This window comes from Neoarius graeffei, chromosome 16 (genome assembly GCF_027579695.1).
Source record: "Neoarius graeffei isolate fNeoGra1 chromosome 16, fNeoGra1.pri, whole genome shotgun sequence".
NCBI lineage: Eukaryota > Metazoa > Chordata > Actinopteri > Siluriformes > Ariidae > Neoarius > Neoarius graeffei.
In genome coordinates, this window is record NC_083584.1 from 31,553,672 (window position 1) to 31,567,811 (window position 14,140).

The 14,140-nt window shown below is 41.8% G+C and overlaps 1 protein-coding gene across 1 annotated transcript in view; it reads left to right on the forward strand.

Annotated features, from left to right (window-relative positions):
* Positions 1 to 7,940, forward strand: part of gabbr2 (gamma-aminobutyric acid (GABA) B receptor, 2) — a 428,647-nt gene extending 420,707 nt beyond the window's left edge. The window contains exon 19 of the mRNA XM_060942775.1: positions 7,778 to 7,940. Within this exon, the coding sequence (XP_060798758.1) occupies positions 7,778 to 7,940 (163 nt within the window). The remainder of the gene's footprint in view (positions 1 to 7,777) is intronic.
* The last annotated feature ends 6,200 nt before the right edge of the window (positions 7,941 to 14,140 follow it).

Consider the following 14,140-nt stretch of genomic DNA (forward strand, 5'->3'; position numbering starts at 1 on the left):
ACTGTGCTCACCTTTTCATCAACATATTCACACGCACGTCTCCCATACTTACACTTTCAGGCTGTTTTTGACTTCTAAACACTAACACGTAATTGCTATATTTTAACTCACAGGTTTTCTGTCTGGTCACTTTTACTGGATCAAAATAGAATTTTTTTTTTTTTTTTATACCAGAGGGGAACCATCAGGGCCTTCTAGTCCTTCAGAGAAGGTCCAAACATAGTGTTTCAAATTTCTTTCATTCTTTGTTTTCATTATTTCTGAATTTCATTATAATTATTCTCTTCTAATTTAATTTGGCCTCATTTTCAATCAAATTTCCTTCAGAAATGAAAGTGTTACTGTCCTGAAAACATTAAAATAGAGTTATCCAGTGAGATTTTTTTTTGTCTTGAGGCGGAGAAGAGTTTAGAGCCGGCTCACTCATTTGCCCCTTTTCCACCAAATCAGTTCCAGGGCTGGTTTGAGGCCAGTGCTTAGTTTGGAACCGGGTTTTCTGTTTCCACTGACAAAGAACTGGCTCTGGGCCAGAAAAACTGGTTCCAGGCTAGCACCAACACTCTGCTGGGCCAGAGGAAAGAACCGCTTATGTCAGCGGGGGGGCGGAGTTGTTAAGACCAACAACAATAACAAGACCGCGAAAGATCGCCATTTTTAAGCGACAAGAAGCAGCAGCTGTACAAACGCGAAGTCATCCATTATTATTGTTGTTGTTGTTGCTGCTGCTGCTTCTTCTGTGTTGTTTTTGCTTCGATATTCGCGCCAAGGTTTATGCAAACGTAGCGACGTAACTGACGTATACAGCGATGTAATGACGTGGCTTCCCTTAGCACCGCGAGCTATGGAAAAGCAAACTGGTTCTCAGCTGGCTCGCAAGTTGAACAAGTTGTGAACCAGCACCAGCGCTGGCCCCGAACCAGCCCTGGAACTGATTTGGTGGAAAAGGGGTAATTGATTAGGACTTCATTGCTGGGACAGAAGGCTATGGCAGTGTATGTTTATGTAGGAAGTGACAGATGAATTAACCCATCAGATTTTGATTTATAGTGGGAGGGACCAAAAATTTATCACCCTAGGACTTCTTGAAGGCCAACGCGAGCTTAACCGCGAGTCGGCGCCGTCAGCGCAGCATTCCAGCCGGTGTAGCATTCATCAGTAGTGTTAGCAAATGCTAATAAAGCAGTCAAGCCAGTGCTATCGAGAGCAAGTAGCACAGGCTAACGACTGAGAAACTAAGATTTCTGGCTCCAGACTGTTCTTCCACACACGCTCACTACAGTATTTTTCACTCAGACTTAAGTATTCATTTCCCTCTGTAATTTACTTACTTTTAAAATCAACACTGACACCTACACACAACGAAGCGACCTGGCAATCTGCTGCTAATCCCTTGTAAAATCCGTTGCCCTATTGCTTTTTTGGTGTGTCTGGCTAAGGTTTTGCTGAGCTGAAGTCCCAGCTCTAACAGTAACAGTTCGCCACTGTTTGGTACTATGTTCTGCCCGTATCTGTGTGGGCTTGGAGTTCCTTGGTTTCTTCTTACCTCCCAAAATATGGTGGTAGGGTGGATTGGCAATGTTACACTGCCACTAGATATTAATGAGTGTGTGAATATGTGCACATGGTGCACTGTGATATACTGTCGTCCCATCGTTCCTGGAATAGGCTCTTGATTCTCAGTGACCCTGACTAGGATAAAGTGGTTACTAAAGATGAATATTTGTGGTGATATTTGTGTGCCCAAAATCCTGGCTCAATACTGGATTGGATTTAGTATATTTTAATCCACTGATGTATTTTATGCCATGAACATGGTGATATTAAGTGAAAACCTAAACCCATCCATTATCCATAACCGCTTATCCTGTACAGGGTCGCAAGCTGGAGCCTATCCCAGCTGACTACGGGCGAAAGGCGGGGTACACCCTGGACAAGTCGCCAGGTCATCGCAGGGCTGATACATAGAGACACACAACCAACCATTCACACTCACATTCACACCTACGATCAATTTAGAGTCACCAGTTAACCTAACCTGCATGTCTTTGGACTGTGGGGGAAACCGGAGCACCCGGAGGAAACCCACGCGGACACGGGGAGAACATGCAAACTCCACACAAAAAGGCCCTTGTCGGCTGCTGGGCTCGAACCCAGGACCTTCTTGCTGTGAGGCGACAGTGCTAACCACTACACCACCGTGCCACCCCGAAAACCTAAACCATGTACACTAATCGTCTTAATGTACGTCCCTATTCAGACTCATTTCAGTTATTGTGAGGAAGTTGTTCCCATATTCCCAGTCCCCCAAAAAACAAAAGTGTACTATTTAAGTCAGCTTTGTGGTCGAGCTGGGATCACATTTGTTCTGTCCAACATATCATACTTCCATGTGCCACGCAAAACAATTCATTGAGAAGTAATTACAACCCCGATTCCAAAAAAAGTTGGGACAAAGTACAAATTGTAAATAAAAATGGAATGCAATAATTTACAAATCTCAAAAACTGATATTGTATTCACAATAGAACATAGACAACATATCAAATGTCGAAAGTGAGACATTTTGAAATTTCATGCCAAATATTGGCTCATTTGAAATTTCATGACAGCAACACATCTCAAAAAAGTTGGGACAGGGGCAATAAGAGGCTGGAAAAGTTAAAGGTACAAAAAAGGAACAGCTGGAGGACCAAATTGCAGCTCATTAGGTCAATTGGCAAGAGGTCATTAACATGACTGGGTATAAAAAGAGCATCTTGGAGTGGCAGCGGCTCTCAGAAGTAAAGATGGGAAGAGGATCATCAATCCCCCTAATTCTACGCCGACAAATAGTGGAGCAATATCAGAAAGGAGTTCAACAGTGTAAAATTGCAAAGAGTTTGAACATATCATCATCTACAGTGCATAATATCATCAAAAGATTCAGAGAATCTGGAAGAATCTCTGTGCGTAAGGGTCAAGGCCGGAAAACCATACTGGGTGCCCGTGATCTTCGGGCCCTTAGACGGCACTGCATCACATACAGGCATGCTTCTGTATTGGAAATCACAAAATGGGCTCAGGAATATTTCCAGAGAACATTATCTGTGAACACAATTCACCGTGCCATCCACCGTTGCCAGCTAAAACTCTATAGTTCAAAGAAGAAGCCGTATCTAAACATGATCCAGAACCGCAGACGTCTTCTCTGGGCCAAGGCTTATTTAAAATGGACTGTGGCAAAGTGGAAAACTCTTCTGTGGTCAGACGAATTAAAATTTGAAGTTCTTTATGGGGGGCGGCACGGTGGTGTAGTGGTTAGCGCTGTCGCCTCACAGCAAGAAGGTCCTGGGTTCGAGCCCCGGGGCGGGCGAGGGCCTTTCTGTGTGGAGTTTGCATGTTCTCCCCGTGTCTGCGTGGGTTTCCTCCGGGTGCTCCGGTTTCCCCCACAGTCCAAAGACATGCAGGTTAGGTTAACTGGTGACTCTAAATTGACCGTAGGTGTGAATGTGAATGGTTGTCTGTGTCTACCGGTATGTGTCAGCCCTGTGATGACCTGGCGACTTGTCCAGGGTGTACCCCGCCTTTCGCCCATAGTCAGCTGGGATGGGCTCCAGCTTGCCTGCGACCCTGTAGAACAGGATAAAGCGGCTAGAGATGATGAGATGAGTTCTTTATGGAAATCAGGGACGCCGTGTCATTCAGACTAAAGAGGAGAAGGACGACCCAAGTTGTTACCAGCGCTCAGTTCAGAAGCCTGCATCTCTGATGGTATGGGGTTGCATTAGTGCGTGTGGCATGGGCAGCTTACACATCTGGAAAGACACCATCAATGCTGAAAGGTATATCCAGGTTCTAGAGCAACATATGCTCCCATCCAGACGACGTCTCTTTCAGGGAAGACCTTGCATTTTCCAACATGACAATGCCAAACCACATACTGCATCAATTACAGCATCATGGCTGCGTAGAAGAAGGGTCCGGGTACTGAACTGGCCAGCCTGCAGTCCAGATCTTTCACCCATAGAAAACATTTGGCGCATCATAAAACGGAAGATACGACAAAAAAGACCTAAGACAGTTGAGCAACTAGAATCCTACATTAGACAAGAATGGGTTAACATTCCTATCCCTAAACTTGAGCAACTTGTCTCCTCAGTCCCCAGACGTTTACAGACTGTTGTAAAGAGAAAAGGGGATGTCTCACAGTGGTAAACATGGCCTTGTCCCAACTTTTTTGAGACGTGTTGTTGTCATGAAATTTAAAATCACCTAATTTTTCTCTTTAAATGATACATTTTCTCAGTTTAAACATTTGATATGTCATCTATGTTCTATTCTGAATAAAATATGGAATTTTGAAACTTCCACATCATTGCATTCCGTTTTTATTTACAATTTGTACTTTGTCCCAACTTTTTTTGGAATCGGGGTTGTATAAGTACTTAAGAATTTACTGACAAAGTGTTTATAATCATTGCTGTGCTTGACTATGCATAATGGAGGAACAGCCATTGTGACGGCTTGGAACAAAAAAAGAAATGTGACCGTTTTAAAGAAATGCTGAAATAATAAGTACAAGAAACAAAAGTAGGTAAGGAGGACACGTTCCTCTGAGCAGCGTTAAAGTATGAAAATACAAAGTATAAAGATAATTCAGTGGTAGCATATTAAATAAAAATCACTGCAGTATCAAACCAAATGAATCATATTTTGTTTTTAGAAAATAGTCAAAAATACTGAAAAATATATGAATGAGCAGGGGTGTCCAAACTTTTGGCACATACTGGCATGGGTTTGGGACATGGGAAGAAACCAGAGAACCTGATGAAACCCAGATGTACATGCAAACCTCCACATAGACCTGAGTTTGAGAATCGGGTACCATCGAGCTACAAAGTGTATATACACTCACCAGCCACTTTATTAGGAACACCCATACCCCTGCTGTTTTATACCGTTCTCTAATCAGCCAATCCCTTGACAGCAGCACAATGCATAAAATCATGCAGATACAAATCAAGAGCTTCAGTTAATGTTCACTTCAATGTTCAAACATCTCATCTCATCTCATTATCTCTAGCCGCTTTATCCTGTTCTACAGGGTCGCAGGCAAGCTGGAGCCTATCCCAGCTGACTACGGGCGAAAGGCGGGGTACACCCTGGACAAGTCGCCAGGTCATCACAGGGCTGACACACAGACAACCATTCACGCTCACATTCACACCTACGCTCAATTTAGAGTCACCAGTTAACCTAACCTGCATGTCTTTGGACTGTGGGGGAAACCGGAGCACCCGGAGGAAACCCACGCGGACACGGGGAGAACATGCAAACTCCGCACAGAAAGGCCCTCGCCGGCCACGGGGCTCGAACCCGGACCTTCTTGCTGTGAGGCGACAGCGCTAACCACTACACCACCGTGCCGCCATGTTCAAACATCAGAATGGGAAAAACTGTGATCTCAAATGTGACTTTCACTGTGGCATGGGTGTTGGTTTGAGCCAGATAGACTGGCTTGAGTATTTCAGAAACTGCTGATCTCCTGGGGTTTTCACACACAGCAGTCTCTAGAGTTTACACAGAATGGTACAAAAAAAACATTGAGTGAGTGACAGTTATGTGTTTGGAAACGCCTTGTTGATAAGAGAGGTCAGAGGAAAATGGCCGGATTGGTTCGAGCTGGGGTGGCACGGTGGTGTAGTGGTTAGCGCTGTCGCCTCACAGCAAGAAGGTTCCGAGTTCGAGCCCCATGGCCGGCGAGGGCCTTTCTGTGTGGAGTTTGCATGTTCTCCCCGTGTCCGCGTGGGTTTCCTCTGGGTGCTCCGGTTTCCCCCACAGTCCAAAGACATGCAGGTTAGGTTAACTGGTGACTCTAAATTGACCGTAGGTGTGAATGTGAGTGTGAATGGTTGTCTATGTGTCAGCCCTGTGATGACCTGGCGACTTGTCCAGGGTGTACCCCGCCTTTCGCCCGTAGTCAGCTGGGATAGGCTCCAGCTTGCCTGCGACCCTGTAGAACAGGATAAAGCGGCTACAGATAATGAGATGAGATGGTTCGAGCTGCCAGGAAGGATAGAGCAACTCATAGCAACTCTTTACAACCGTGCTGAGCAGAAAAGCATCTCAGCATACAACAGCTGATCAGATACTGAAAGCAAAGGTTCACATACTTTTGCCACTCACAGATATGTAATATTGGATAATTTTCCTCAATAAATAAATGACCAAGTATAATATTTTTCTCATATTTCTTTAACTGGGTTCTCTTTATCTACTTTTAGGACTTGTGTGAAAATCTGATGATGTTTTAGGTCATTTATGCAGAAATATAGAAAATTCTAAAGGGTTCACAAACTTTCAAGCACCACTGTATGCCCAATCATGTTATCAGTTAACCTGCTTACTGTGGAATCTTCCAAAATGGTGTTACTTGAATATATCCTATAAAGCTTTCGGTCCTATTTTGCCTCTGTCCCAACTTTTTTTGAGTGTGTTGCAGGCATTGAATTCTAACTTTGTTTGTATTTCCAAAATACAATTAAGTTGGTCAGTACAACTATAGAAAATATTTTCTTTGTACTTTTGTCAGTTAAATAAAGGTTCACATTAATGAATCACTGATTTTTGCTTTTATTGCATTTTGGAAAATATCACAACTTTTCTCAAAATGGATGGATGGATGGATGGATGAATAGATATTTATTTATTATATTGAGAAATTATCTAAGTATGCATGCAAAAGGAGGCCCGTCATCTTTCAAAGCCAGGCGCAATCTGTTCCAACAGCACTTTCAGTCAATCATAAATCTTAGACATGTCAAAAAGAGGTGCTTCTGTGTTATTTTATGTAACTGGCATTTTGATTATGCAATTACCGTGATAGCATGTCCCGCTCTCGGGTTAGAGGGTGAGAACTGACACTGCATGCAGGTATGAAATGTACTTTATGTCAGGGGACATGAGGAGAAGGAGAGCAGTGGATTAGGGGGCTGTGAACTCACAAAGTGTATAATGGCTTTCTGATGATCACAGCCACATATTTTACACCTGCAACATTTCTGCTGTTCAAAGACTGTCATTTGTCACATTCCAGTGTAGCCCTGAGTTCACATTTATGTCAATAACTCATGGTGATATTCATGATCCATGATAAAGAGAATAGAAAAAAATAATGGCAAAATTATGTTATAAAATAAATAAGTACAGGACAAGATTGCTTTTGCAGAACATCTGATTTGTTCCTTGGTGCAAGAACGAATGTCCATATGAGGACACTGCAGTTCTGTTTTTATAGTTGCTCTGTAGTTCCTGTTTGGTCTTTCTACTGTACATTGGTAACTGATTTGACATAAGATAAATATGATTCAGAAGTGTACATAAGGGAGCGACAAGGGATCAAATTTGGCCATGCTCTCTGGGGGAAGGGATGGCATACTCACTCGCCTGCCAATCACAGAGACACTAGCTAATTGTGACCATCTGTGAGCTCATGTATGCGGAGGAGGGCAAACAGTACTTTCATCTGAGTTTGCAGCATGAGGAGCAGTTTGAAAAAATGTGGTAGATGGCTCTGCATGTCTTGGAGAAAGCATGTGTTAGCCTTCTCCCTCCTGGTTGGTAGATGTTGCATGATAGTGGAGAGATGGCTGAAGGATAGAAATTGGCAGATGACCAAATGCAAAATGCATGCTTTCTGAGTTACAGCGTTTATCTGAAGTGCATTTTTTTCTGAGATGTATTTCATGATCTCTTTGATTATCAATTTCACCAGGGTTTCCATGTGCTCTGTCCACAGCATACAGCGCAGGCTGTCTTTGCAGCTGCCCATCCTGCACCATGCCTACTTACCCTCCATAGGTGGGGTGGATGCCAGCTGCAGTCCCAACAGCAGCCCAGCCTCAAGTCCCCGCCACAGACACATGCCCCCCTCCTACAGGGTCATGGTCTCTGGCCTGTGAGTCCTACCACAGCTCTGCGCGCTGAGGAACAGATCTCCGTTTGAAATCCAACAGACTGAGCCACATCAGCAATGAACGGAAGTGTGTGAGTGACCTGGGAGGGGGGGGTCCTCCTCGTTCATACATCCATGACCCTCCTCCTATCTACGTCTACGTCAGAACAAAACTGATCTTTCAGGCTGTGAGCGGGGTTTGGGGGGAGGGCTGGGTGGGGGGCATCAGGTCATCCAGTCATCCTTACACATCCACAGTGCCCACCAAGATCTGCATTTCACCTCCTACTCTTTCCCTGTACCGGTCTCCCTGTCCCAGACAACTACAGATGCAACAGGGGATGCCAGCTGAGCTAGCCCTATCAAATTCCATGGGTGTTTTCTCAAATCTCCTTGTTTTTTGAACCTTTTCTCCACTCATTAGGCTTTAGTAGCTCACAACACTGACCATCCAGAAGTGTCTTGTTCAGCACTCTAACAAATACCACAGTCCACACTAGAACAAGCTGTCATCATGCCGGGAAAAATTATTTGAGGTAGGATTCAGGTAAGGCTGGGCACTCCAGAAAATGGCCTCTGAAGATCTTAGGATGACTGTATACCAAACATAAAAACAGTTTGGTGCAGCTTTCCTGGCACTGATTAGGTATACACATGGTGTGGAAATGTGTTAGGTTGTTGCTCATACAACTGGCTCAGGGGAAAGTGAGCCAGCTGTAGTTTCTGCTAACCTTAACAAGCAAACATCACAGCACACCAGTGGCCAGGGCTTTTGCCATGAAAAGGTCCTTTGTTGATTGATCATGATAGTAGATCTGCAGCAAATATCTAAAAATCACACCAACCTGAACTAGCTACCTGGTCAATAAACAGAAGAGCAGTTAGAGGCAATGACACTGTCGTCAAGCATGTGAGGTCTCGAGATAGACCAGACAAGTCGCTCTCTGGAAGACCCCGTATGAGTGTTAACACTCGTATAGATGTGCAGGAGGAACAAATATAGAAGCTGACGAGATCTGTAAGAGCCCGAGGTCCAGTCTTCCATTTTATCAAAGTGTGTGGGCCTATAGTCTAAAACAAACAGCTGATAGATAATTTCTCTGTTGGTTAAGCATTGCCCCATAAATAGACTTTGGCACCCAAATAGTCATCTCTTGATGTGATGCATCCATGGCTCCAAACAGAAATGACATCAGAGATGTAGATAGTATTAAGTGAAAATGTGTCTTTATGGAATGCTCCTTAGTCCACACAAGTGATGTACACATCCTTATGGAGAAATCAAGCAGATTAGCTGCACAATAATGGCTGGATCAAATAAGTGAGTTGGCCATATTGGTGTAAACCCTCAAAGCAGAATTTTTCTCCTGATCACAGCAAGTGAAACATCTTCACCAACCTTGTTGTAGCTTGAGCCAAAACAGGGCCTGGATGGAGAGCCTGCTGTCTGTTGCACATCATTCACTCACATCGGGGACTCAATCACAAGCCTGAGGTGCAGGAGGAATTTCTGCCGCCATCCCCAAGTGGCACTGGGAAATACATTACCTGGCACTTAGCAACAATGAACATACCTCATAGTTGCTACAGAAATGTAACTGTGTGCTGTGAACTTTGCACAAATGTGTCACAGATATAGAGTGTCTAGCTGTTGTCATATTTTTTGTAAATCTATCTCAAGACAACAAAGGAATTGTATTCAAAATGCAAAATATTGGAATAAGCTAAGTATCACCATTCTTGAGAACAGTTTCCTTTCTGCAGATATTTCACCGTTGGTGTCTTGGATTTCGTTTATTTTTACTTTTTTTTTGGCGTTTGTTGAATGCCGTGCCTGTGATCTTGTACTTGGAGCCAGATGGACACTATAGTGCTGATCGGTTAGAGTAATATAACTATTTGATAAATAACACATCCTGAGCATCTTTAATAGGGTTGGTTTATTGGTGTGCTCGAGTCAAAACTAAACTGTAAGCAGCTTTTCCCCCCCAATTTATTTTTCAGTGAATGTTAACACTAACCACATGCTAATGGTTGAGGCTGTTCATGAGCTTCAGTATAACAAATCACAGTGAGAAAGACCTTTAAACAGAAAGCAAAAACTCCATAATGCCACGGCACCTCAGCCTCTGACACTCTCTCGCTCTCTCTGTAGGATGCTCTTCTGTCGTCGAGTTTCATTTTCATACATGCTTGTGAAAATACTGCCAGCATCACTGTTTAGATTAATTAAAGGAGAACTGAAGGCAATTTTTTTTTATTATCAAAATTCTATTTCTCATTTTATTAAATATAGGAATGCATTTTTGATCGCTATTTTGTCACTGCTGTAGCAAGTTATGAGTGTTTGAAATATGCTCTGTAATATATCAGTCCATATGTCAAAGCAATGGCCGTAAACGAGATTCGCTGAGACCTGTACGAGACATCGTAGGACGGAAGTAAAATGTACAGCGGAAATCAAAGTGACCAACATCTGCCAATGTTGCCAAAAGACGCGCGCGCCCTCCTTCGAATGCTGATGTAATCAAGCCGGAAGTTTTGTTTGTTTTTTATGGCAATCAGGAAAGTTTGAAAAAAAGTAGGCAGTAATCGTCATTTAAACTCGTTTTTGTGCAATATTTAGTTTGGAAAACAGTTTTCAAAATGGCGGCACTGACACCTGGCTGACACTTCACGTTTCAAAGTCTCGCACAAGTCTCGTGAAGATCGCACGGATAAGCGACGCCTGTCGTGGACCAAACGAACTACATTCAACATGGCTAAAAACCGAATAGGCCGATAAGTCTCATCTCATCTCATTATCTCTAGCCGCTTTATCCTGTTCTACAGGGTCGCAGGCAAGCTGGAGCCTATCCCAGCTGACTACGGGTGAAAGGCGGGGTACACCCTGGACAAGTCGCCAGGTCATCACAGGGCTGACACATAGACACAGACAACCATTCACACTCACATTCACACCTACGCTCAATTTAGAGTCACCAGTTAACCTAACCTGCATGTCTTTGGACTGTGGGGGAAACCGGAGCACCCGGAGGAAACCCACGCGGACACGGGGAGAACATGCAAACTCCGCACAGAAAGGCCCTCGCCGGCCACGGGGCTCGAACCCGGACCTTCTTGCTGTGAGGCGACAGCGCTAACCACTACACCACTGTGCCGCCTAGGCCGATAAGTATAATATTTAATTGCAGTTAGTTGCCAATACGAGGCAAGATATAAGGTTACTAAAACCAAAAATGTAATTGAATAACATGTTAATTAAGAAATAAAGCAAGTTTAAAAATTACTTCAGTTCCCCTTTAATAAATGTTCTTTTCCAAGGAGGCACAAAATGAGTTAAAAAAAAAAAGACCAAAAAAAAAAAAAGTCATGACATATAGCACTTGAATCATTGAGTCCGTCACACTGCTGTATTGTAATAGATTTGTCATGGATATTAATTATTTTCAAGTCACACAAATCTAAACAATGCACACACACACACACACACACAGTTTGGTTCCTGGAATTTACTTGGTTTCTCACCAGAGTTCTAAGGAACAAGATTAACACGAATGTTAGTATAACGGAGAGTAAATGTCTATCTCAAATGGACAAATTTGCTCAAACACAAAAGCCTGTTGAATAATATATGGATCGTCAATCATGTCCAGTTGCTGAGGTTTAGTAAAGCCATGGGTTGGGTTATTATTACATTCTTATTTCCTTTCTCTAGTTCGGTGAAAGTGGTTGTAAAAGGGCTCCCTAATGTTCACCTGATAATTCTTAGAATTTTTGTTCATTTGTTTGTTTGGTTCCTGAGGTGAATCTCTGGAGCGCAGGAGTATTGATAATAAAACACAATCCTCAAAACAATTCCTCTTCCTGTGCTCCAGTGATTCAGTTGTTTAACTTTTCTCATTAGCTTTTCCTTTTACTTGAGTATGAGTGGGGGAAAAAAAAAATACTTCAGTATAAAGTAACCCATATTACAGATTACCTTATTGTTTTGAATTATTCATGATTATTATTGATTGAAGGAAATACAGTTAGCAGTCATGGCTCATTTAGACACACTTGCATTTAACAGTTGAACCCAATTAGTTTGCTTATTAATACTGAAACTTCTCTGTTACAATATTTGTTTCATCATAATACTTGCATCTGTGACAAAGTGGTAATTATCAATCAATTTGCGTACATTACCAAAAGGTTTAATTCTATTATAATAAATGTTTAGAACTGATTTTCTAATTTGCATTTTTTTCCTCAGTTCCACGCATGGTATCCTATGCATATATTGTAGAATTTATTTTCCAAATTCTAACAAATGCACATTTATGAAAGTGGCAATAATTAGCTCCAGGCTGTCGAGACTGATGTACTGCAGTCATAGCAGGAAAGCAGGTGGACATCATAAGAAAAAAATTAAATGTCTGCACAGGAATATTGAGTTTCTCTGAAACACGGGAAAAAAAAAAAGTTCTGTGCTCCGACCACAATTATTTACATGAGAATCACAAACTTTGATTTGTCCGTCAGTGTCCTTCATGGTAATGATGAGAACTGTGAATTTAAAAAAACATACTTCTGTTTATTCTCTGGGGAAATCAGTACAAGACCAAACCACCGGGCTACTTTTGAATTTTCTTTTGAAGTGTTATGTAATATTAATGGAACTCATCGAGCGTGTCTGTGTGTGTGCATGTGTCTGTGTGTGTGTGTTGAGAAAACACACAGTTTACTCGATACAGAGGTACAAAAAAGAAGCAGCACTGAAATCTGATTTATGGAGTGTCTTCTTGTTACAGGCAATAAACTCTGGAACCAAGTTGGTCTTGGTTGGAACTCTTGGTCACTTTGTCATGTTACTCACAAATTGTTTAACACTGGATGACAGTCATTGGGGCAAAAAAGATCACAAGCCTGGACAATCGAAGGCTTTCTGGGAGGTGAATAGTGTGTGTTGACCGTGACAATGTGTAACAATAAGAGCGCCTCCTCAATACCCCAAAAAGCACGAAGGACTATTTCTAATGTATATAATGTATACAACACATTTTTTCTGTAGAGGTATTAATCTATGATAGTGAGGGGACATTACAAATGACTAAAAAAAAAAAATTTACAGAATGTCAACGGTGAGTGTGTATGTCTGTTTGCCACTCTGTGAAAATGTGCCGTCTCCAAGTTTACATATCGCTATAAGAAACTATTTATTCTGTGCTGAAAGACTTCTCTCTCTCTCACACACACACTCTCTCCATTTTTTTTTTTTTTTTTGCTTTTAGTTCACAGAACATCGGTGCCCATCATGAACAAAATGATTCACTACTCTGACCTTTTTTTTTTAATATCCAGTAATTTTCGCCAGTGTACACTTCTGTGCTCCACAACTGTCCTGAGCAGTGTGTTTGTACTCGCACATACACACACCAGAACTCTTGAAGAATCAAAGTGGATGTGCTCATTTCATATTCTTGTACCCTTAAACTGCATGGAAATCATAACATTTTTAATAAAATTATTGCAAAAAATGTTTTTTATTAATAAAATAATCAGAAAACTATACAAGGCTGTGCTGTTTTCCTTACTTGAAAGGAACGGTGATCATAAAATTAATGACCATAACACCGATGTTGAGTATGTTTGAATATTTAACAGTTATTCCACGAAATCGAGTCGTACATGAGCTGATAGCCGACTATAAACCATGTATGACGAGATCGAGTGGAATAACTCTTTTATTCTATCCACATTCACTGGATTTTGAGAAACAGCTTTTTTATTTTTTGCAAATTCGATAAATAAAAAATTTATACAACACATCTGACAAAATCGTTTCCGCTTATTGGACACGTGACAAATTGCATACATGCATAATTTTAATGCTTTAAGATGAAGAATGTAAACAAACCGACGAAATGACAGTAGCAATTTATGAAAAATACAATAATAATTCTTGAAAAATAAAAAAAGATACGTTCTTACCATCAAACACTTTCATTCCATATTTTGTTGCTTTTTTTTATCTTTTGGGTTTTTGTTTCTGAGTAGTTTTTATTTCGTCCTTGGTTGGTTCAGCAACACGCTCTGCCATTTTGCTTGTCTCTACTCACAGTATATGAGCCGATATCCTCGTAGTAGAGTAACCAATCAGAGCGCATGATTGCTCATACCCAGTGAATGTGGATAGAATATTATTTATACTGTTATAATTACACA